This window comes from Gavia stellata, chromosome 7 (assembly GCF_030936135.1).
Source record: "Gavia stellata isolate bGavSte3 chromosome 7, bGavSte3.hap2, whole genome shotgun sequence".
NCBI lineage: Eukaryota > Metazoa > Chordata > Aves > Gaviiformes > Gaviidae > Gavia > Gavia stellata.
This window is the reverse complement of record NC_082600.1, coordinates 12273732-12297988: the sequence shown is the minus strand read 5'-3', so window position 1 is coordinate 12297988 and position 24257 is coordinate 12273732. Positions and strand designations below refer to the sequence as shown.

The following is a 24257-nucleotide window of genomic DNA, read 5'->3' as shown; positions in this document are numbered from 1 at the left end:
CAAGAACTCTCAAAGCCCAGTTACTAAGTTTTTTTTACTTCAGTCCCTTTATTGCAGAGGGCACAATCATCTTAATTGTGCACATTTTCAGATTCCCTTAAATGCGACTTCAGTCGTTTCTGAGGTCATGCAGGGGGAAGTCACTAAAAGGTTGTCTGTGTTATGCTTCTGCTAATACAAAACCTTATTTTGCTTAACTGTATATGGTGTGCCTGATTGCTACTTCCCATTTCCTGTTTTTACCTAGTAAGTCACTGTTTCTTATATTGTCAAATAAGCTAGCAATGTTCTGCGTTCTAAACACTGTTGTGCATTTTACTAACACAGTAACTGCAACTAATTTTAGGAAGATGAAACTGCTTCTGTACTAACAAAACTGTACGTGAGGATCTTCATCACTATTTGTCCTACAGTAGCAAAAAAGCCAAAACTGCATGGCTCTCATTTTACTGTTGAGTGGTATAAAGGTGTCTTAACTGTATTATCTCTAATGAACGTACTGCAGAGTTTTCTGTGGTGTGAAATGTATGCAAAACTTGGCTTAGGGTGAACTTCAGCCAAAAAAAAATCCAGGGTAAAGCATAATTCTTTGCAGCAACAGCGCCAAGGTTTCAAAGCGTCATGCCCTGGGTGCCCCTAAACTGGATCCTTAGTATATAATCGATGTGACTTCCAGAAGAGTAATTTATTGTTCGTGTGTACACTGCGATATTAAAATTAGTTCTCACTTCTTGTGAACTTTTCTAGTTCACCCACTATAGACACGCATGGCAATTCACATAGATGGGCTCTTGCATTTCTGGTAAGACTTGGGTCAGGCTTGTAAAGGGTGTATATGCATATCAGTAGATTTTTTCAGTTTTGCTAGTTGAAAGTTGGGGAGAAAGAAGTTTATTAGAATACAGTAGAGTGTTCCCCTGCCCAACATGAACAGGGCCAGTTCTCCGTAGTTCCTTGTATTCGCTTGTTCCTGTTTGTTAAAACTAGTAATTTTGTTTATTTGCTTGAACTGTCTGGACATCTGCTTAATTTGTTTGTTTGGTTTTTTTCCCCTTCACACAGGAACGAAATAATTGTCTGACAGACTCGAGAGCTCTGAGTGTCAGTCATACTGATTTGGCGCATTGAGATTCTTGGACAGAAGCTAGCTAATATTCCTTGGTGAATAAAGAAGCACTGAGACCTTCAAAGCTTTGGTTCCTCATCATTATGTATAGGAACACCTAGTTTGTAGATTTTGTTGTTTTTTTTTCTAAAGGACTGCTGTTTTTACTTTTCTAAATAGGAACGATTTTAAACACAGCATTAGTGGGTATTTTCGTCTAAAGGAAAACTATATAGATATATATTGCTCATTGCACTGCTCCCATTCATGCTACTTATGTTGATTTCTTTACTAGATCTGAATATTACAGCAGCCAAAAAAATGTAAAAATGCAAACATATTTAAAGCATACCAAAATGCAAAGATGTTTGAAAATGCAGGCAAAATTAAGTGTGTAGCAGTCAATATATACAGTGGTGGAAAGAGAAAAGGATAACTTTATGTGCATTACTGTATAAATTCAAATTGAGCATACTGTATTGGTGGGGCTTTCCTTTGCACCACGGATTATTGTAATGTTAGAAAACCTAGCTGGCAAAACAGCACTTAGACACGGCTTACTTAACCACTAGATTGAGCTATTAAATGTTACAGAAGAGATGGTTGGGGTTACATTACATATAGATAGCATGAATAGTGATACCTGTGACCATAACTTTGATACTTGTTGATGTAAGTCTTAGGGCACAATAATTAGTGGAGATAGGATGGTTCATGTTGATCAGGAGAAATGGAAAATGTTTTGACCTTTACCTTGCATGATTGACAAATACTGAAGTTTTGGACTGCAGCTGTCCCAGAGCAGCTGCTGTTGCTCTTGGGGAAACACCAAGCCTCAGGTTGACTTTATTGCTTGTCCACTGGAGTTCACAATCCCATTCTCTGTTTGCTCCAGCATTTCCTTATGCTGATCCCAAGTCCTGCCTTTCTCCGTAATAGCTGATGACAGCAGAAGCAGGCGACTGCATGCTTTGCCATTACCCTGTGGAGTAGGGGCTGTGCAAAGGACCACTCAGATCTGAGGGGCCCCAGTGGAAGCACTGGATGGCCGTAAGTGGCAAGCAACTCGTTTGACCACACATCCATGTTAAATCTACTTACAGTTAATATACATGCTGTCTGTATCCAGGACTGCTGCTAGAACTATGTATGTTTTAAGTATTTTATAGACACTAGTATTTCATTTTGCTTTTCTGTAAAGCTTGTAATTTTGTTCATCTTTTGTAAAAATTCTTATTCATGTGAAGCTGGATGAGAAAGTAAAAAAACCAACCAGTGTGTGTACAAATGTATTTGTGGTTGTAGTTGTGAGTTGGAAAATGCCGAACGAAATTAACTTTGGGAAAAGCTGGAATATTCATTCAAGGTTAGCGCCAGCTGAAGGAGGTAAAACATAGGGATATAAGCAAGTTTTAGTATTTGAACAGGCTGTGAAGAGTCATTAGAATTAGTACTTTGTAGAAGTATTTGACTGGCTTTGCATCTGGTTTTAAGTTGTGTTACGATACCTGATGCAAAAAGTTGTATGTGTAATGCACTTGACTATGTTTACCAGGAGGTACCTTATTAGCATCTCTTTAAAGAAAGCTGTGTATGGTATACCTGCTATAAGGAAAATTTAGGAACGGTGTGATATGATGCTGCTAATATGTAGAATTAGCACAGAGTAGTGCAATTCCTTAATGAACTCGAGCAAGAACAGGTTGTTGCTCAGTTATCTTAACAATATATACACATATAATGTAGACTTTTGAGTTTTAATCTTTTTATTAAGAGCTTTTTATATAAAAATATACATAATATATATACTTTTTTCACCCCTAAAGCAAAATATGTTATATGCAGCCACTGGTGGATTTGGGTCTCTGCACAAGTCCAGACTGAGCTAGCTTTGCACAAAGAACTGCACCGCAGGTTGCCAGGCTGGTCAGGTAGCCGTGGCCAACTGACAGACAGGCCGGGGGGACGGCGGGAGAGCCCGTGGCAGCACTGTTCCCCTGGCCGCGCCTGGGAGAAACTCACTGCGAACTCCCCTTGCAGTCAGCCTGTCGCACACCAGCGCGATGCTGCTGCCACAGGAGTGGCCCAGTGGGCCTTGGAACGTGCGGTTCTGTGGAGCTCAGTGTTTCACTTAGAGACCGTTATAAAAGTCTGACTTCCAAAAAAACCCACAAAACTATTCGACACAGAACTGATTTTGGCAATAAGGAATTACTTAAATTGAAGAATGTGTTTCCTACATTCATCTTTCAACTTCTAAGGAAAATTATTTTTGCAGCCTCTCAAAAACAAACAAACAAACAAACAGAACTTGTGTAAATAGCAATAAAATATTTAACCATGCCAAATTACAACGTACATGAAGTTTTAAAATGCAATGTTGATGGTGACAGTGAGAGAACTTTCTTGTTTAGGATCGTACTGTTGGTGGTGTTACTAGTACTGTGCTTTTCAATGTTTTAAACATTTATATAGTATTTTAAAGTTTATTTGAAGATTAAATTGTTGAGCTACTGCTTATTACACAATTCTTACATTTAAAAGGTTAATTTTTATTTCAGAGAAGAAACAAATTTCGAGACTCCTCTAACCCATAAATCCGTAAACGATAGCCAGGTCCTTACAGTTATAAGCCAATGAGCTGTTTGCAGTTTGAGGAAAAACTTGTAAAGTACAAAACCAATTTTAAGGCCAGCCTTCCTTATGTCTGCATCATGAATTAATTACTGTCAGGATATGGTTTGTATACATTTAAATTTCAGGTGGGCTTCTCAGTTGGCTTTTATGTAACATTTTCTTTCTGAATTTCCTCTGTTTCAGTGTTAGCTAACAGTCTGCATGAAGTATAAAACCAAAATACCCGTTGTATAATTCTTGGATATCTTCAGTACTGAACTAAATCAACAGATCTGATGAAACAGAAAACTAGAAAAGACCTTCAAAATTGCCAGACATCTTGTTAGGAAAACTGCAACCTTGGTAGTGCTATTTTGGTTTTAGTCTAGCATGTTTTGTCCTTGCCCAGAATTGTAAGAGTGAACTTCATTAAAAACTTAACAAGGACTCCAGATTAGGCCAGTTCCTCTGGATTCTCCTGCAAACTGTGGCTAGCTCTTCTGGGGTATAGTCAGCCAGGGTTGCATGTAGGATGAATCAGACATTGAGTTGTTACTGATAGAAAGGTGTCCGTTGCCCTTCTGTCTCTCTGGTTATGCACTAGTCTTTAGGAATATTGGCAATATTTGTCCTTAAGTTTAGATCTTCTTAAATATTACTGTAAAATATAACTGTTTCATGATACGCTCCTTTTAGAGGAATAACTGAACTATGGCCGTGATGTTTGTGCTTGCAGTACTGTGATAGAGCATAGCACTTAAAACAACAGAAAAACAACTGGACATGTTATGTAGAGTTTGTACCTTTTCTTAAAACAACCACCACCCTCCAAGACCTCGTGAATGGTAGTAAATTAAAATGGTTTTAAGCTTGGGAAGTATTTGTGCTTAAATTGTACCATTTGAATCCAGTGATTTTGAAAACGGTGGGGTTCTGTTGTAAATATATATAGTAAAAGGGGTGTGCAGTGCTTCGTTGAAAGTGTGTTTACAATACTTGATGAATTCAAGTTACTTTAGTTTTTGTTAACGCAGGTCATGTATTTTGTCTGAAAGCTGCTAAGAGAATTGCATTTTTGGTAATGTTAGCCTGTATGGAGAGAATAAATGTTAAAAGATGTGATGCTGTCAAGTTTACAGTTTCATTGTAGCAACTTCACGTTGTCACAGACTTATAGAAGTATTGGTATAAACATTGCCTTTTTTTTTTAATAGTTTAGAATTGAGGGAAGTCTTGAACATCTACATTCCCCCCCAACCATTCATAGTAGTCTCAGTACACTGAATAGTCAAGGTCAATAGTTTAAAAAAAAAAAAAAGCCTGAAACAACAAAGCAAGAAGCAAAGCACAGTGCCACCATCTGATAGAGGCCAAGAAGAACTGAGTTGTTGGGAAAATCCTTATGCTCGTAGTGAAGTTGCAAAACTGTTCTTTAGTTACGGCTGCTTTTAAATAAGAAATATTTAGAGAAGCACAGTTGGAAGTTCATTTAATGCTCCAGCTACAGCAGAAAGCTCAAAGCTACTGTAACGGTTGTGCTGGCACACACAATTGAGAGAGACTAAAAATTGTATACAGCATGGAACAAGCACAGTGAAGTAGTTTTTAAAACGAGATGAATCCTTAGGCTCCTTATATTTATACTCAAGTCACACTTCAAGCCTGGAAAGTTACTGAGTCTTTAGTTTTAAGTTATGTAAAAGCATTATACAGTAGTGGTGGTAGGTTACAGTTTCATTAAGCAATGCAATCAGGAATGGTATTTTCTGTTTTCTAGGACCCGGTTTAAAAAACAAAACCAAAACCCAACAACAGCAAAACCAGAAAAACCATTTGTAATGTCAATGTATCCTTCCTGAGGAGAACTTCTGCCCTGCCCTTATATGTGGGCTTCATGTTTGATTAAAAAAAAATAAATAAACCTTCCACAATAGGCTTTAGGGTGCTGCATTTTGATTTCTGTGTGTAGTTACTGCTTGTCAAAGCTATGGACAAAATCCTGTTCAGAGTTCACCTGTTTATCTTACCCCATAAAACTTTGTTGAAAATAAACTTCCACAAAGGTTACTTGTAACAAATAGTAGTAATTCACTGTGATTTCATCAAAAACTTGTAATGAGGTTTATTGATTGGTGTGTTTTACTACATCTGTTTTGTTAATAGGTCAGTTGTGTAAATTCTTTATCTTTACCAAGCACAAATGAATTTGGTTTTACTTTTCCAAAGCAATGCTTCCAGAACCCTATATGATCTTTCTGCTGAAAAAGGCTCTTTAAATAAATCACAGATCTGTAGATTAATTTGAAACTGTTTAAAAAAGTTTCCCAAATGTCATTTAATGTTTCTTTTCAAAGTGTAGAAAAATACTTAAATGTAGTCTTACAGGATAAAGATGATATACTTAATTAATACATTCTAGAATGTAAATCTTCTTTGTAAAAATTACTTCATTTTTTTCCTGTATAGAAATGAATATCAGTTGTAAAATCCAAAGATGAATAAAGCTGTATAAAGGGAAGGTTCTTAAATTGCATTTATTAAAACTTAAGCATGTTTCAACACTTTTGACACAAGGCTTCAAAGAGGGCAGATGCTTTGTTCAGGCTTCATGAGGGTTTGCACCCCCAAAGCTGTAGTAATGTCAGATGAACAGCATTCTAGGTTTCTGACTGTGGATTAAGTAAGTGAAGAAAGGGGTAGAAGCTGCAGATGGACATTCAGCTACTGCGAGTGATTGACTGGTGACTGTAAGCTTGGGGGTCAGCTGCATTTTAGAGGTTCAGGGTTTGTGTGACGGTGAGCTAGGAAGCATACTGTAACATACTCTGACTCAGATTTAGGCATCCAGCTTGAGAGTAAGATAAGAACCAACATGGCCAACAACAGGAAGACTTGCTCAGGTAAGATGTTACTTAAATTTGTTGGTAAAAGTGTTTTTCATTAAGTAAACTGGGACTTTGGTTACAGACACACCTGTGACTCTAGCACATCTCATTCCTGCAAGCAGTCACATTGTAAAAAGCTATCAAAATATTACAAAGCTGAGCCTTAAGATGTATGTCAGACTGTTCTGAATATGGTTCACAGTGGGGCAAGCTCCTGGGATTGGAGCCTGGGCTTTGAAGCTCTTTTGTAACTGAATGTCCACACAGGGGTTGACTGACTTCCATTAATCAGCTACATCCATCTGTGGCATGTTAATTTTTTTAAATCAAATTAGTACAATAGGATGAGTGATATGTTGGCTAAAGATCCTGTCCCAGCTAAACAGGCCAGGAATGGAAGAGAGTAATTTGAGTGTTACCTATGCTGCATTAGTTTATCTTAATTAAAAGCGTTAGGAAGGAGGCAGGGAACACCACGCTTTGAAGGCTGAGGTAGCCATGTGTCTGAGCTATAGCACTCCCACTTTTTCCTCAGATTGAGTACACAAAGACTTCTAAGCTTCATGGTTGGAGTTTATTAAAGAATAGCAGAGAGTATGGTTATTTTCAAAAACAGAGAATTAAGACATTTTAGAAAAATGATTTAAAGGCAATTTGTTTGCTATTTGCACAAGGTCCCTTTTGCTGACTGAAGGTATCTCAGAAGGCGCTGAAAGCAATTCATCCTTCTTTCTGCTTGATTAGAGTTCCCATCCTTCAGCTTCAAGCTGTGACTGTGCCTGTTCTCCTCAAGAACTTCCCTGAGGCAGTCACACAGTCCATCTTCCTGGGTCTCCTTTCCTTGCATCATACTCAGTTGTCCTCATCTGCCAGGGAGTTCCAGCTGACCCAGTGTACAGTTAAACAAAACTTTTCCTTTCTGCTACCCAGCTGTATGCTTCCACAAGGAAAGATGGCTGCTATATCCTGAAAGAGTATCACTGGGGACAGGGGAAAGGTAGAGAAGGTGGCTATCATCTCACTAATATAGGGTACCTGAAGAACACAAAAGGACTGTGCCTGGACTTGCCTTTTACCAAGTGATAGTCCTCTGAACTGGTAATTATGGAAGAGATTTTGTTGTTTAGACTATGGAGAACAAAAGGTTCTTATTTGCCAGAAGACAGAACTCGGCAATGTAACTACACAGAAAAACTTAAGGCTTTGGTAGACTTCTTGTTTGGGCAGCCTGGGGAAGCAGGTAGAAGACGGAAATCTGAAAGCTTAACAAACGGGCAATGCAAGTGAGCACCATACACTGATAAAAGCAGGCACACAGGTAACATAGGCCAAATAAGGTCTAAGGCCTTTGGAAAATGTGCATGAGTAACTTCATCTAGCTTGCTTCCACACTGAATGCAGCAAAAAATCCCAAAAGACTAGAAAAAGCAGATGTCATAGCAGTAGTCTGAGGACAACAAAAAAAGATGTGCTAAATAAATAGTGCAAAGATGGAAAGAAAAACATGTAAAGCCTTAACAACAACCTGAGAAGAGTAACAGCTCTATGGATGGATGAAAACAGGTGAAGGTGCCCTTGAGAAGCACAATTTAGCTAAGAGCCCAGCAGTAAGGACTAGAAGATACCAGAGGTGGTGATCCAGAAGCTGATCAAAACTGCTACCCAGATCCAACAAAACACAGAGCGGTGTAGAGTACCGGGAAGAACACTACCAGAGCCCTTGCTCTCAAACTACCTGGTTACACAGCTTCAGAGCTGGGCAACAGAACAAGGGGATGGGGGTATGTGGTTTATTATTTTTTTGAATGGAAGAGGCTAAAGAGGCTTTTGCTATGAGGGGCGGGAACTGGAAAGCAAGAAAAGAGTGGAAAAGAACCATTTCCAAAAGATTTGCAGAAGTTTATGAAGCTAGATATGCCCATATAGTACAAAAGCAGTACAATTTTAATGAATTCTTACAGTAACATGTTAAAATCAAGTATCTTTCTGGTTGTTTTTTTTAATTCTAATATTACTAACAAGTGGTTTTAAAATAGGATAGCTGTTTTGTGACAAAGCTGCTTTATGTTATTTCTGAGGCTCTGTAGATAGAAGAATGGCTATACATAATGGCAGCACAAGGACTAGAAACACCATCAGGCAATATTAACTGGTTGAATTTGAGTCCCTTTGGGTCTGGAAGCAGAGAAGGGACACACTTGCAGTAAATTCTGTTTCTAAGTTAGCACACTATTAAAATTAAAAATCAGGTCTCCCCTAACATGGGGATTGCCACATCACACTGTATTGTGCAGCCTCCACCTACCCACAGTTTTACTATCCATCAGAAAACTTACCTCATGAGAAAAAGCTGTTGAACATATATCCAAGTATAAAAAGATGTTCTTTCACAATGTAGAAAAGGCTTAATGTATTGTCTTATCACTGCTTATGTATTTCAGCATCTATTTCTCTCATCTAGGAAGAATTTCTTTTTACTAGTAATTCTTCCTGAAGAAAAGTTGTGTTGATACATTTTTGGAGCAGGATGCTTTACTCTGCAAAGGATTTATTTTATTCCTTTTACACCTTCCAATTTGACTGTGTAGTAGCAAGAGGATGGAGGGAGATGAGGAGCAAAAACTACTCTTAAAGTCCTCACACTTCCTGTGTGGTGTGACGCAACTCCAGATGATTGTTCAGGTTGTGATACTCGGCTGACCATCAATCTCATTAGCAGTTGATTTGCCCAGGTTATTCCAAGTGCTGGAGAGACTCTGTTATCCACTACACTATAAAGAAAGCATTACAGATTTGTGCATGTATGAATTTAATATGAAGTATCTTCACTGCTGTTGTAACAAAATTGCACTGGAAGAAATGATCTACTGTTTCTATGTTTACTGTTGTTTGCTATATTTTCAAACTATAGGTCTTCAAAGACAGATTACAGGGTATACTCACAAAACTATATGCTAGGTTCTCTCTGTAGCAAGGTAACAACTGGAAGACAAGTGCTTCTACACAGAATAATTCAGTCATTCTTCCAACTACAGCCATGGTGAAAACCTGCCTCTGTCTTGATGGGTCCCCGTTTGTGGTAGGAAAATAGCAATAGAAAAATGGTTGAACTTAAGTCCTGGATTCCATTTGAAGGTATATTTAGAAATGTTGGGTAGATACAACACTGCACACTGTATTACTTTCAACCCGAAGTTTAAAACAATTTTTTTCCTGGAAAAAGTACAATCTCTCCAGTAAAAGAATTACAAGATAACTAAGGAAAAAACACCTGAACCTTATCCTTGTTGTGTGTCAGTTTCTAAGTCTGAGGACATAACTAACTCCTCACAAAACCCACATTTATGTAGCACCTAGCTTATCTATCAAATCAAGATTATAGTTAGGATTCAAACAACAACGATGCATGTTTGAATCCTGTTAATATCTTGGTGTCAAAAGATACTTTTTTTTTTGTTAAGCAATTAACAAAACCAACCCATAAGGTTTGGTTGCTATTTTTTCTTTTAAGCAGACAGAAAATGCACTTGGTTATATCAGAAACAAGAAGATGCAAAAATACTCCTGTGTAAGCAAGTACACCAGCCATTAACTCCAGAGAATTTTTCCCCTAACTTGCTGATTAGAAATTACCCCATAAGTGTATATGAGAGTTTTTTCCACTTTACAGCACGTTAGTTATTGCTGATCTCCAGTAAATACAGCATTGCTGGGTAAACGCACTACTGCTCTTAATATGCTCTGGTAGTTTATATCGAAGTTATAAAAAATATAGTGGTTAAATGCTGCTGTGTACGACATCATTGTTACATTTCTGTTGTGGATGACTTACCTACAACTGCACTGAGCAGCTTCTGACTCATTCACTGCATCGGTCACCTAAAGCAGAAAAACATTTGAAGTTGACCTGTAGTTATGCATTTGTTTTTAGCAAACAGAAGGGCAGGGAAGGGAACAAAGCCAAGAAAATCCAAGTTACTGGATCACATATTAAGCCAAGTTAGAAAACCCTTATTCTTTCAAGGCAAACTAGAAGGGAGTTGTGAAGTATTATCTTTGTTTACAGTGCTACAACTATTTAGCTAGCTACAACTATTTAGCTAGCTACAATTTATATGAATTTAACTACTACTAGGTTCTTAATTTCTTTAAAATAAAAAAAGCAAACACCCCCCCCCCCCCCAACTCTTCCGACGCTGTATCTGTAGATAAAAGGTACTGAAGCCCAAATCTCCAAAAGGTGTCCTGTCCTCAATGATTTCACTACCTTTGAAGGCCTGCTTAATGGAGCAGTTTGCCTTTGGCTACAACCTAGAAAGATCCACACCTCTTGACTCCCTCTATTGTCTTTTAATGTCATGATTCTTCCACGCAAGTTCTTAACAAAGTACAGAAAATTAAGTTATATAGGTACTTCTCTAAATATAATGTACAGAACGGATTACTTTACAGACATAATATTCCTCAATGTTGTCATACTCAGTTTATTTCTGTAACTACAGACTTGATGTGGAGTCACCTTCTATTAGAATACAGTCTAGAAGGACCCTTTGTTAGCAAATGGTCAGACTGTTGTCATTCAGCATCAGGCAGTGACCTTGTCTATTGTGAGCCAGCATCAACATAAAACTCTATCACCAGAAGGCATATCTAAGAAAAGCTCTTCCATCACTCTTTTCCCTCTCACACTGAACCATTCCATCTGGATACATCTAGACTTGTCTTACCCTTAAATCAGATGATCTTTTTCCTCCTAGATGGGCCCTCAAAACCCCCAGGAAAAAGGCAGACAGCCTTTTCCAAATGCCCATACTCAGAGTATCCCAGAAGTTAGCCAAGAACTTGACTCCATTGGTTGGCTTCATAGCATAAATGCTGAAACACACAAACCTTTGCTTAACAAAGAGCAAAATCCAAACCATGCTTCCTGAGGAGAACAAATTGTCTGTACTAATAGCAAAATGCAGAAAGCAGTTACAGGAAATCTCAGTTTTCCTTAAAAGCTAGCTGACCCTAGGAAAGATTATGTAAGAAAAAGTTGGTTAAAAATTAGGAGTAACTTGAGGCTGGAATTTAAATCTTGCTTAATCTTAATGGGAATCTTACTGAAAATAAAAACACTGTGCATGCCTGAAAGCTGTTCAAATTACCGCTATATACAAATTCCAGAACTCCCTTCCAGTTATGGTAGTAAATGTAAGGTTTTACACACTGTCCATTCCACAGTTCCAGAACTCCCCGGGAACAGAAACAAATCAAAGAAATAACAGTTGACTTGATGTTTCTATAACTTCTTCCTCCCTGATATAAAATTCTTCTTGTTTGTGACTTTTCAAGTTCAACTTTTCTCCCTACCTCTTCTCTTCGGCTGTGAGAAGGAAACCTCAGGGCTGATTTATTTGATGGATGGGCATTCAAAAAGGAAGTTGGCCTGTCTGCACATTTACTTACCCCTTTCTGAGGCTGCATTCCAAGTATGAATGCTTCTCCAGCGTTCATGTGCTCCTTCGATTTCTGATTAGACTAAGAGCAGCGGCATGCCGCTTCTCCAGAAGTAGTGTCTTGTCTAGTTTTCTCAAAAGAATATTCTTTTTGACTAATATCATTGGGGCCTTTTTTTGGTTCAGCTCGAGTCAGCTTGCATGCATTCTAATGCTTTAGTAATCTCAGCAGCTACACAAAAATGCTGAGCTTCACGAAAAGGCAGCAAAGTCCCTGGTGTTTCACTGTCTCCTGTATATGTGGAATATAACTGTGCATACAGAGTTTCCAGAGCAATCCTGCTGGCGATGGCATTTGAAGCTAGTGTTAAGAAAGAGCTCTGTTATTTTAGTTTGATGCTTTGTGCAGTTGCTATACTAGCAACAGCTATATATAGCTATACTAGCAAATAGATATATATGCTATCTATCTATCTATTTTTGTTAGCTTTAATGGACAACTTTTGAGAACATTAACAGCCTGTAAAAGCTTAAGTGATATTCTTAAACTGTGAGAAGTTAAAATGTCCTAGTTTAAAGCACACCAGTTTAAGGAAACTTCAGTTTCCAGTCATTAATACTCAGCTGACAGTGCTAAATACAACACCAAGAAATCTGCATACACAGATTTTCCCCACCCCAGCCATTTATTAAATGGTCCCTATAAAATGAGAAGCAATTTTGATGTCATACCTGATTAATACACATTATTGGAGTCCTGAATCTAGTGCTTAAACTGTGAAGCTGTGCTCCAAATGTCTGCAAATACCGAGCCTTCGTAACAGAATCTGAAACTCCAAATTCGCATCGAAACAAAGCAGCGATAGAGTCTATGACCACCAACCGCACCATGCCTCTTGTAAGCAATAGGGAAATCCTTTTAGTAATGCAGTTGTGAAAGGTATCCTACCACAAAATACAAACAGCCAGCATTAAAAACCAGTCTAAATAACTCTATTTGTAAAATCAAGATAGTAATTACAGATATCATCGCTGAAACAGAAGCTGATGGAGTTTCTAATCATAATGCAAGTTTGTGGATCTTTAAGTATCACTAGTAACCATTTTTTGCAAATGTCTTGTGGTTTTACCTTAAGAAAAAAATAGAGAGACCCAACTGCAACATACAGTTACCTGCAGGTCTGACTTAAATCAGTTATGTACTGACCTTTCAAAGTCTCAAGAATGCAATACTACAATCCTGAACCATTCCTATTTTGCAGGAGTGGGTCTCACTGAAGCACTGAGGACTCCAGATTAGCATTAAATAGTCAAAACGGAAGTTCTGCTATTCCGCTAATGACACATTAACAGTAAAATACATAGTTGCTACATCAAATCCATATTGACCAAGAGTCTTAAACATGAGTAGCTGCAACTTATATCCTCCCTATTAAAAGTTTTACTAAATCAGTATTTTGAAGCCACTAAACATTTCAACTGCAGGAAGTTTAACTAACAAATATTTTATAGGGTGCAACTTCTATCACATAAGAATAATCATATCAGTCAGATGAAAGGTCCCTGTAGCCCAGTATCTTGTCTTTAACAGTGGGGTCTGCAGCAGCTGAGCAGAAAGAAGAACAAGCTGACGGTGATAATCTTAGCTTCTGGCCATCACAAATTTCAATGTTGGCAAAAAAAAGCAATGCGAGAGTCAGAGTTCTGAACATCTAAATAGAGGTTCACAGCTAAGAGCGTACGTGTATCCAAACTTACATAGAGTATCTGCCAGCATTGCACAGCTTTTAAAACTAAATTGTAATTCCCAAGTCCGAATTATATAAGATCTATTCTACTAGATGAGCTGCTTTTTACAAAATAAATAATACTATAATATCAAAGGCCTTTTTTTTTTTTTTTTTTTTTTTTTTAACTGAGGGGAAAAAATTACTCCGAAGAGTAAATGACTGCTTTCCATTCTGGAAAATGGAGTTTTTTGTTTAATTTACTGGTATATCTACAGGAAACTAGGTTGCACGTCAAACACTTCAGTGTTTGTATGTGGTCCTTCTGTTTGTACAAGACTCATTCTTTTCAAGTGAATACATGAACAACTGGATTCTTCAGAATGAACAAAGGAAAAAATTTTGATGTGAAAGAAGATACAGAATGTCATTGTGATTTGGGTTTCTACTTCGGTTGCTATGATCTGCCCATCTCTATATAGCAATGCATTCTATGTATATGAATACACACACACACAAACTGGATCTATACATAGCAGTATATGAATTGTAATAATCTATTGTGCAGTTGCTGGACTTATCAGTGAGTGTAGTGTTTTACTTTTAAGGGTATTTTAGAGAGATATACATACTATTATAGGGTGATTCCCTCCTTTTTACAATAACATACTCTGTAGCTTCCAGAAACTACAGTTAGAACTTACTAATTAATATTTCCAATGAAAGGGACATGGAAAAGGTAGCTTACCTACTGCCTGGACCACACCGTGAATAAGTGGCAAGCATACTAATGTACACAATCTTCCCACACTCGCAAACTATGATTAAAAAACCCCAACAATTTGAATGATTTAACAAGTGCTACTTTCAAGGCTTAGAGAAAACAGAACTTCTGATGTTCTATCAATAAAGAGCATATTCATGGCTACTTAAGAAAAAGCACAAAAACGTGGGTTTACAAGGCAAGAATACAGTACTGAAGTTTGTATCTTTTCCCCTCCAGTTCTACTATGACATCTTACAGGCAGAGGGGCAAGACAGCTACACCGCTGTGGTTATGCTGTGCCATTACCTATTCCAGGCATCATTTTTTGTATCCTTTCCTCCCATCTGCCTAAATTGCAGTTTAACAACTCTGGTGTTATACTGCAAGTTACTCAGGATATAAATATATATGCAAAAGGTGGTGTGTATCCTATCTCCAAACTCAACGAAGATCTCCCTAGGAGCTGCAATAAAACTAGTAGCAATAGTCTACTACATTTTAATAAACATAACTTACAAACCCCCACTACATGATTCATTCTAAAAAATATTAATATTTATCTTTGAATATGTTTCACAATAAAACACTGTAACAGACAGTGTTCTAACAGCAAATCACAGAGATTAAATAGTATTCATAACAGATCTTAGTTCACTTGTAGCCTTTTGAAGGGCCTCCTACATGAAAAAAAACCCTGTGCTTACTTGATTATAAGGTAATAATTATATATTTGTTATTTGTGCTACTACTTACTAGGTCTGCTGCATGCTCAACAAAAATACTGTTTCCAAATTTGATCTTCTGTATGATTTCAGCTGGAACATCTGCACGCAGCTTATGTTGTTGATCTATGAGTTGTTGCAAACGTTTACTTGGGAATACATCTTCTGTACAAATGTAGACAGCTCCTATAGTCAAGGAAACCACCTCTATTATTACAACAGGGCTCTTACACACACAGTTTTCTTAACAGTACAAAAATAAAATAACTTATTCTGCATTCAAAAGCTTGACATATGTACCTGGAAATTCCTGTTACTTTTTTTTTGCAGCCATATTGAATCAACGATGAACAACAGAAAAAAAAACACTCCTATGACTTTCCTGTCATTGCCAGGTGCACTTTTTGGTGTCTGCTGACACAGTGGATTTTTGTACTCTCCACTAGGTGACACTCATTTTGCACAGCTGTGGAACACCTGATCACCTAACTTGGGAGATTACGAGTATCATAGTTTATCCAACCCACAAACAGAGCGATACTGCATAGTTTGCCTGTTTTGGTCAGAAATCCAAAACACAGCACTATATTATGAAGAAAATTAACTATCCCAGCCAAACCCAGTACAACTAGTATTTTGATTAATTTCACTCACTGTTTTCAAGTTTCTTGTTTTTAAATTTACATATGGAGGGGTACTTATTGCCACAATTTGTAAGCCAGTTTAAAGAGGATCACTCATCCAATCTCAGTCCAATTAACTCTTCCTGAAAATGGCAGATTAGATAAAAAGCATTATACTTCAATCACATTACTGTGAATGATGTCTATATATTTTTACTGTGGTTTCTTGTTAACAAGTATGCATTATTGCAGAGAAAATTGACCATACACAAAGATGTCAGGGAAAGAAAGCAGAAATACATGCAATATTTTCTTTATAAAAAATTGTTACTGTTATTGCAGAACTAGCCAGAATTATCAGCTAACACTTATAGGGTTACATCTAAGGATTAAGTCTGCTCACTAAAGTGGTTGAAGCTGCTAACAGAGCTTGGCAGCTGATACGCTTGGCAACATGAGACAACCTGAACATTTCCAAACCAACGGTCCATCCCTATGCAGGCTCTCCAGGGAGCAGAAAGTTCCATTTCCAGGTGCAACTTCCAAATCCTCTATATATTCCACTGAAAAAATATGAAACTATATCCAATAGCAGAAACTGAAATATCTCAGGACTGGATCAAGTAAAAATTAATGGTTACTTTACCAATAAAAATATTTTGCTGATGGATACCTGTGTAACACAGGGTACTGAATTCTGAGAGTTTTCTATATAAGACAAAGATGAGCCTAAGTCTAATTTTCTTTAGGACTAAACTTGCATCTTCAGCTTAGCTCTCCCCAACCCCACCATAAATTCTTACATAAATCACCCTACTTGACATGTGAAACATTTAAAAATAAATTATTTTTCCAGTACACATTCTTATTTTTAAATACTTAGAAAGCTATCAGGTAAAGCAAAAAACTTTACCCATGCCCACTAATTAAAAAAATTGTCTTTCACAGGTGAGAATTAAAGACCTTCCTCAACTATTAACACATGGAAAAATACTTTATCATCATCCACACATTCCAAAGTAGGAAATGAAATGTTTCCACAATTTCTATTTCCATTCTACCTAATAACAGGTCCAAATTATATTTTGGTTGCTTTTTACTTTCCTCAGCCCTGGCAACCAGTAGCATTTATCACTAGAATATTCAGTCTCCATTCTTAATTCCCCAATTTCATTACATATATACTTATATCAGAGGGAACTGAGGGTTGTTAGCAGTTCACAACATTTAACAGTGAATAAGGACTACAATAAAGCATTAGGGATCAGAGCAGTCATGATCTGATCACGATTCCTGAACTACAACACATAAAAAACTAAGAAGTTGAACCACTAATATTTTCTGTATTTTTCCCACTTTTTTCCTAGCATTTGAATGGATGGAATCCTGAATTTTAAACTGTGGGCATAAATGCTGTCTTCTGTAATTACAAAAACAACTGAAGTCATACGTAATACCTGTAGACACAAATGAGCACATATACAAATTTCCATCAGCAAAGAAGGAAAATTAAAAAAAGATAAAATGAGTCCACAGTTACTCGAATCCATTAAGTTTTCAGTGACATCAGCAGCTTGTTGAATACTACCTGAACTTGTATGAAGCTCAGGCGAGGAAAACATGGTACACTATTAATCATATCACTTAACTGCTTCAGGCTTTTTAAACAGCCAATTATTAAGCAGTTAATTAGGTGAACCTTAACTTTCTTGACTATTTCCCTAGGTTAATTTATCCTACTTGGACTAATTTTCATATTGCTCTCGAACTTGACAGTGACAGCTGCATATCAAATAGGCAGGTGAGTATCTTTACTAAAGGGCAGTTCTTGCATTCCTCATCAGATTTTCAGTGTCACGATTTCTAAAAAGCCAGTAAGTCAAGAAAAATTTCTAATCACAAATTTGCATTATCTATATCTAGCACCAATGCTCAGCTCAGATAAGCCAATTATGTCTTGCAACATTTACCCCACAAAACTGAAAGTCATTATGGTGCAAATACAAAACCAAGTAAACAAAGAAATAAAGAAAACCCCCCATGATATGCAGCTTCTTTAAGCCATGTGGTTTCTGAGTTTCATACTAACAAAAGCTATGCTAACTTGTGCTGAGATAACAGTTCCTAAAGTAAAACATTCCGGACTTCTCAACTACCATTCTTATTCACAGCTGACTGCACAGCATTGCCCAATTCTGAAAGACAGGGATTTCTTCACCAGGAATACTGGCTTACAGAGAAATCATCTGCTTTCTAAAAATTAGACCTGCCTTAAGGAGTATGTCCCTTGTGCTCTCCTTGTTTTACTTAAAAAGGATGGAATGTTCATTACTTGAAACTTCATGGTGGTTGTTTTTTCAAATGCAGATTTGCATTTCTAGATAGATTGGTGCTCCATTGATTAGGTAATTGTATTCCACCCAGAGTTATTGCAACATTCAATACATTTCAAAAGAGAAAACCTGAGAAACCTGCTGAAAAAATACATTTTCCAAAATTCGCTTATCTGGAGAAAAATAAATACAAAATTCTCCTAAAGATCTTATTTGCAGATAATTTCAGTACAGTACTAAGAACACCGATAGGAACAAAGACAAGGTAAAAGCAGAAGAGTATAAAACGCTCAAGCAATCTTACTGTATTACAAACATATACACAATTGTGGCCTAGTTTCACATTTATACCTGATGAACAAGTAAATCAAGGCAAACAAGGTAATCCTACAGCTGTAATACCTGTAGGTAAAAAAGAACAGCCAGGGAAGCAAGAGTCTGGTCCCCTCTGCTCCACTGGTCCATCAACCTAGATTTAAAATTCCTGGTCAATAGATACACACTGTCCTCTTCGTAAAATCATGTCAGCAATTTTAAAGTTTAAATGTACACATTTATTCATATTAATTTTTTTTAAGTAAAACACTTGTAAAAAAAAGAGCAAGAAGATTAATTCCTTCTTAAGAACAGTTCCACTTCATAGACTATTTCCTGCCTCAGTTTAGTTTTGCAAATACCAGCAGTCACATGCCAATCTTCTACTCTGCTGGAATGCTTCTTTGACACCAGTTAAATCTACTACAGCAGATATTGTATTTTGAGTACATAATTGGTTTCACTTGTGATTTCTCCAAAATATACAGTGGGGTAACCTTAATTTTTTTAAGTGCTGCTCATTTCACAAAACAATAATGTAACTTTCGCCTTGAATTTTAAGAGAGTTAAGCCACATAAAATATATCAGATGAGCTTTGCCTTGGCTTAAAATTTGAGTTTCACAGTATGATGAGAACAGCACTCTCTCCTACAGGACCTTCATCAAGCTTCTTCAGCTTTTGTTTGTGCTTTTCAGTTTGAACCACAATGAAACATTTGATCAACGAGCATACACACCCGTGCATTAAAAATACAGGAGGTGCTGCACAGCAAAGTTATAAGGGCTAGAAGAGATTGACAAATAAGTAAACTCAATATTAAAGACCAATGCCTAACTATGAGGTAAAAGCACTTAATAGTCACGTATCTTTAAAGATAAGTAAATTGTCATAACCTAAATAAAAAGAGGAGACTATTACAACACAAACAGAAATTTTTGTGCTATTTACAGTTTATTAGGAAGCTGACAACATGTCAAGAGTCAGGGTAGTTACCACTTTTGAGAAAGAAGCTGAGAGACACTCTTAAGAGAAGTCAGCTGTCCTCGGTGATCACATAAACATCTTTCCTCACAGGTCCAGAAAAACCAAACAGAATCAGCTATTTCATCAAATCCCAGTGCTTTACTGTTATTTAGGCTGATAAAAGCACCATGCTGGCTGTTGACCAAAAACCACCCCAAACCCAACCAAACAAAACCAAAAAACACAATAAAACCCCACCCTCAAGGGACAAATTTTGAGTCCTACAAACATAATCTGTCATACACCAAACCAGCTTGTTACCAAGAATCAGTAGCAAACATTTTTTTCTAATTCAGAATTTTAATATGGATATGAAATTGTCACATTATATTCATGTATTACTTATAAGTATGGACATACAAAATAAATTCAGCCAACATGCGACTGACCATAACTGACATTCTTAGAATGGCAGAAAGATAACCTGGAGGCAAAGGCTGTCCTAATTTCTTTGTTTACTGCCAACCTCCTAGCACTGAGAATCGTAAACAAGATTAGCACTAAGTCAAATGAAGTAAATACACAATAAATCTATACTGTCTGAAGAAATGTATTTCAGCATCACCACCTAAGAGAAGGGAAGTTTCTAGCACTAAAAAAAAAAACCCACACCAAAAAACCAACTCACCATAACTGTAAATCATTAGCAAACTTTCAGCACTGAGATTAATCTTCTACCAGTAGTGCTAGATTTCTGTGATAGTTACTAAACATTGTTGTTCTCCTCAAGTTTCCTAAAGAACAAAACTCCTCATACTTGACATAAGCTTTTAATTTCTGTATTTTCATAAGAGACTCAACACAATCTGTATTTATAGACTGCAGAGAAATCAAGTTTCATTTTCTAAGTGCTATGCAAACAATATGTGCTGCTATGACTGTATGTAGTCTAACATATGGCAAGATACCACACCGAGAGTAAAGAACTGCAAGAATTAGGGTTCCACTACTCCCTTAGCCCTTCAACTCCAGCAGCAGGATATTTTTGCCTTCTATACCTTCAAGATCCTTAAAAGTTCTGTGCTCTCAGCACTTCCGAAACGCTCTGGTTCTCTCACAGGAGCATTGATACAATGGCCATTCTATCCTATCTTCCATGAAACACTTAGGAGTAGGTAGAGGGGGAACACAGGCACAACAAAGCAATCATAATAGCACCAAGTGCTAGGTGCGTAAGAAACAAAAACCATCTTCAAACACAAATAATGAGAAGACTTGCCATTCTGTAGCCCTACAAGGAAGACTGTAGCCTGGTACAAGAGACAAGAGTGCCATTAGAATATTGGGCACCTTCTTCTGAACTCGATTCTGGTTTGTTCCCTTCTTTCAACATAAACGGGAGAAGTGCTGGAGCATGAATAAAAATGTATTTGCACTCAAACCACCTGCAGCAGTTAGCAGAAGCACACTAAGGAATCAAACAAAATGTATTTGCCTCTGCCCTGATTAATGATGTAACTTAAAGCAAAGTAATGTAAGCCACAGGCTAATTACTGTCCTTTAAGCAAGATCTTCATTTGAACGTTCCATGATTTTTCCACATGGGTGGATATAGTACAAGAAATAATTAAGTTTCCCCACAACAAACCACTGAGCTGCCAAATTAAACCCAGTGCTGTATGAAAGGAAGAGCAAGATTACAGCCAAAACACACCTAAAGCAGACTACCAGAACACCGAATTCCCAGAAGTGATACATGCTCCCTAAGACAGCATATAACACTCAAAAGAAAATATTTTAAGTTAGATTAATGTGACAGATGGTTAAAAAACCTATACTCAAATCAAAGAACAAACATACATACTTTGGCAAAACCAGGAAAATCGCAGGTACAAAAGTATGTTAACTTTCTTCAACTAGATTTCCATCAATTTTACTCTGTAAACCACTTTAGCTATTGTTATCAAACTAAAATATTCCTTGAAATTCGAAAACCCCAACTAGGGAATATATACCATATACCAGAGATGTTTGTGGAAAATTATCTGACAAGCTGTTTGCTGCAGTTGTTACCTTAGGAGTCCAAAAGTACTTATAACAACAATGCTTTTCATGTATTGTTTGCATGTCTAGTTTAACCCACAGTGGCAGGCGGGTAAACAACAGCCAACAGTAATTTTGTATTAAATTATATTATGATGCAGGGCATGTGCACAGCATGCTTTTCTCTCTATAAAGATGCATTACTGACTAGCTTAGTACTAATGCTATTGCAGAAGGGTAAGATATGCACTGAATACGTGCACCTACTTCAATGTCCTGATGATGTTCTTAAAGACAGTACATTCCCCCAAATGGCAAATTAATCAATATTTACATTTCAGTACTTACCAGACTCTAATCCACCATATTTGTAAGGATACTGCACACAAAGGCACAACTGTAAACTAATCTGAGTCTTCCCAGCAGAACTTTCCCCAGCAAGTTCTGTGATTCCCACTAAAGGAATGCCACCTTTCAACAAGTTATCTAGTACTGAACATCCTAGGCTTAGCTTCTGGTGTTGGGAGGTGAAATGGTCTTTATCTTGGTAGAGTTGAAGTGCTGCAGAGTTTTGGATTTTTTTTAAACAATTAGAAAGAAAAAAAAGAAAAAAAAAGGGAGTTTCATTTAGTATCTTTCTAACACACAATGCTACAAAATAGAGGCTGTATACCAGGTTTATATCTACAAGGCACGCTTTCTTTGTTGATGAGAGATTTTTCTAATTCAGCCTGATCTTCCCCACCTCCCTTTCCCCACAGGGCCTACTAACTGAATGCCTGTTCAAAAATTGATAGTTTACACTGAGCCCTTTCCTCCTCTCAAACTTTTTTTCCTTTCTCTGCCTCTAAGGAGTCTCTATGGAAAGCTACACTCTGGGAAAATATTGCCAGCAAGGTTCAAGCACAGCAGTTATGGAAATGGAAAACTATAGCAGACTATGAAACAGCGTACCAGGCATCTGGCCAAGGCCTGAAGATGTATGCAAATCACAAGAAAATAAATTCTAAGTACAGAGCTGCCATGAAGCATTTGTACAGGTGGAGCTATTAGGTCCTGCTTAGTTTGGAATGAGGTGTTTACATCAAACCAGTTTATATAGTAAGTAATATATCATACAAGTTTTTCTATTAGTCCAAAGGGACAGGGAATCTTTTTTCCTTTAATCAAGTTTTCCAGACTGGAGAATCATTTTGTCCTGTTTCAGGCAGGCTTGATCCTGAAGAATGACACCCATCCACTTCCAACTACCTTCAAGGTTTCAGAGGAGCTGTCCTTAGGACAGTTAACTAATTCACTACAGCATAACAAAAACACTTGTCTTTTCATTTTCAGATTCACATTACTGTGTCAATGAGGAGACAAAACCTTATTTTCCTCCCAGTATTTTAAGATTTAAATAGAACACTTTTTTTGTATTGACTGTATTACCTGTAAGCATACTACTTCTCCTCAGCGTGTGAGAGACTGTTTTCAGTAAGCACTGTATATCTGCACTGGACAGTTTCATCAATCTTTGCAAGTCTGCTCCAGAAAGGTTTAAAATCTCTTTTACTGATTTTATGTCAGCTGAAATTGGAAGAATTTTTTATAAATACTTTTGGCTGGATTACAGTCTTATGCACAAAAGAAAAAGTTTTCCCGCTTTCTACTAATCATTTACTTGAAGTTTATCTCCACTGCATTCTTGTAAGCAGGACAGGCAACATTTAATGTATCAACACATGCTATAAAATTATTTGGAAAATTATTATTGGAGCATGGGGAAAAGCCATCACTTCTGATTACTCAGAAAACACGTAATAACAGTTCTAAAACGTTACTATACGTCTATATGCTTACATCCACAAACACACAATTATGTAAAGGAAGACACTATGGTGACAGATCTATTGGTGAGACATTGGCAAATTAAGTTACCTTTCTTAAGGGCAGCAATTACTTTGGGGTTCAAGTCAAACTGGTCCCAGTCCATTTCCTGATACAGCACTGGAGTGAATTATCTGTTATTAAAGTGGCTTTTATCAGATATACAGGCAACAAAAAAATAAGCATTATTCAACGTGAAAAGTTTGTAGGAATAGTCTTTCTTATTTTTTAACAATATATTTACCAGTTATCTTAGGAAAATAACAATAATTCAGCACATCCGCAGAAGTCTTCTCAGATGGCTGTTTACTTATATGCTATGAAAAGGTTCAACTAATAATACTGCAGTTAAGAATTACGAGTCATTTTAATTGCTTGTAATTCCACATAGTGCTTTTGCTCTGGATTGAAGCTTGCAAATACGTTGGCTAGTCATTTCTATCCTGCCACTCTTTACATGAGCTTTTCCTTTTCAAATAGAAAAAAGATCTCATGCACTTGCAATTTGGAATGATCCAGGACTATTCATACATTGGGTAGTCACAGAATCACTAAGGTTGGAAAAGACCTGTAAGATCATCAAGTCCAACCTAAAAAAAAAAACAAAAAACCCAACACCAACCCACCCAACACCACACAGCACCATGCCCATCAAGCCACATCCCACAATGCCACATCCACACGCTCCTTGAATACCTCCAGGGAGGGTGACTCTACCACCTCCCTGGGCAGCCTATTCCAATGTTTCACTACGCTTTCAGTGAAGAACTTTTTCCTAATATCTAGCCTGAACCTCCCCTGGCGCAACTTGAGGCCATTTCCTCTTGTCCTGTCACTAGTCACTTGG

At 37.2% G+C, this 24257-nt stretch overlaps 2 protein-coding genes across 8 annotated transcripts in view; one reads left to right on the top strand and one right to left on the bottom strand.

Moving 5' to 3' along the window:
• The window catches only part of KLC1 (kinesin light chain 1), a 30899-nt gene extending 27497 nt beyond the window's left edge, over positions 1-3402 (top strand). For 5 of the 7 annotated variants that reach the window (XM_059819831.1, XM_059819827.1, XM_009814749.2 and 2 more), the window contains one exon: positions 1063-3402. In XM_059819831.1, coding sequence (XP_059675814.1) covers positions 1063-1128 — 66 coding nt within the window. In that variant the 3' untranslated portion in view covers positions 1129-3402. The remainder of the gene's footprint in view (positions 1-1062) is intronic. The other 2 variants (XM_059819828.1, XM_009814757.2) reach the window with 1 other exon arrangement.
• A 5752-nt stretch (positions 3403-9154) lies between these two features.
• XRCC3 (X-ray repair cross complementing 3) lies at positions 9155-23516 on the bottom strand. The gene is made up of 7 exons (XM_009814738.2): positions 23462-23516; positions 22973-23110; positions 21890-22102; positions 15294-15448; positions 12780-12992; positions 10439-10485; positions 9155-9377 (listed from the first exon to the last, which is right to left on the bottom strand). The coding sequence occupies exons 1-7, from the start codon at positions 23514-23516 to the stop codon at positions 9155-9157; spliced, it is 1044 nt and encodes a 347-aa protein (XP_009813040.2).
• Between the last annotated feature and the right edge of the window lie 741 nt (positions 23517-24257).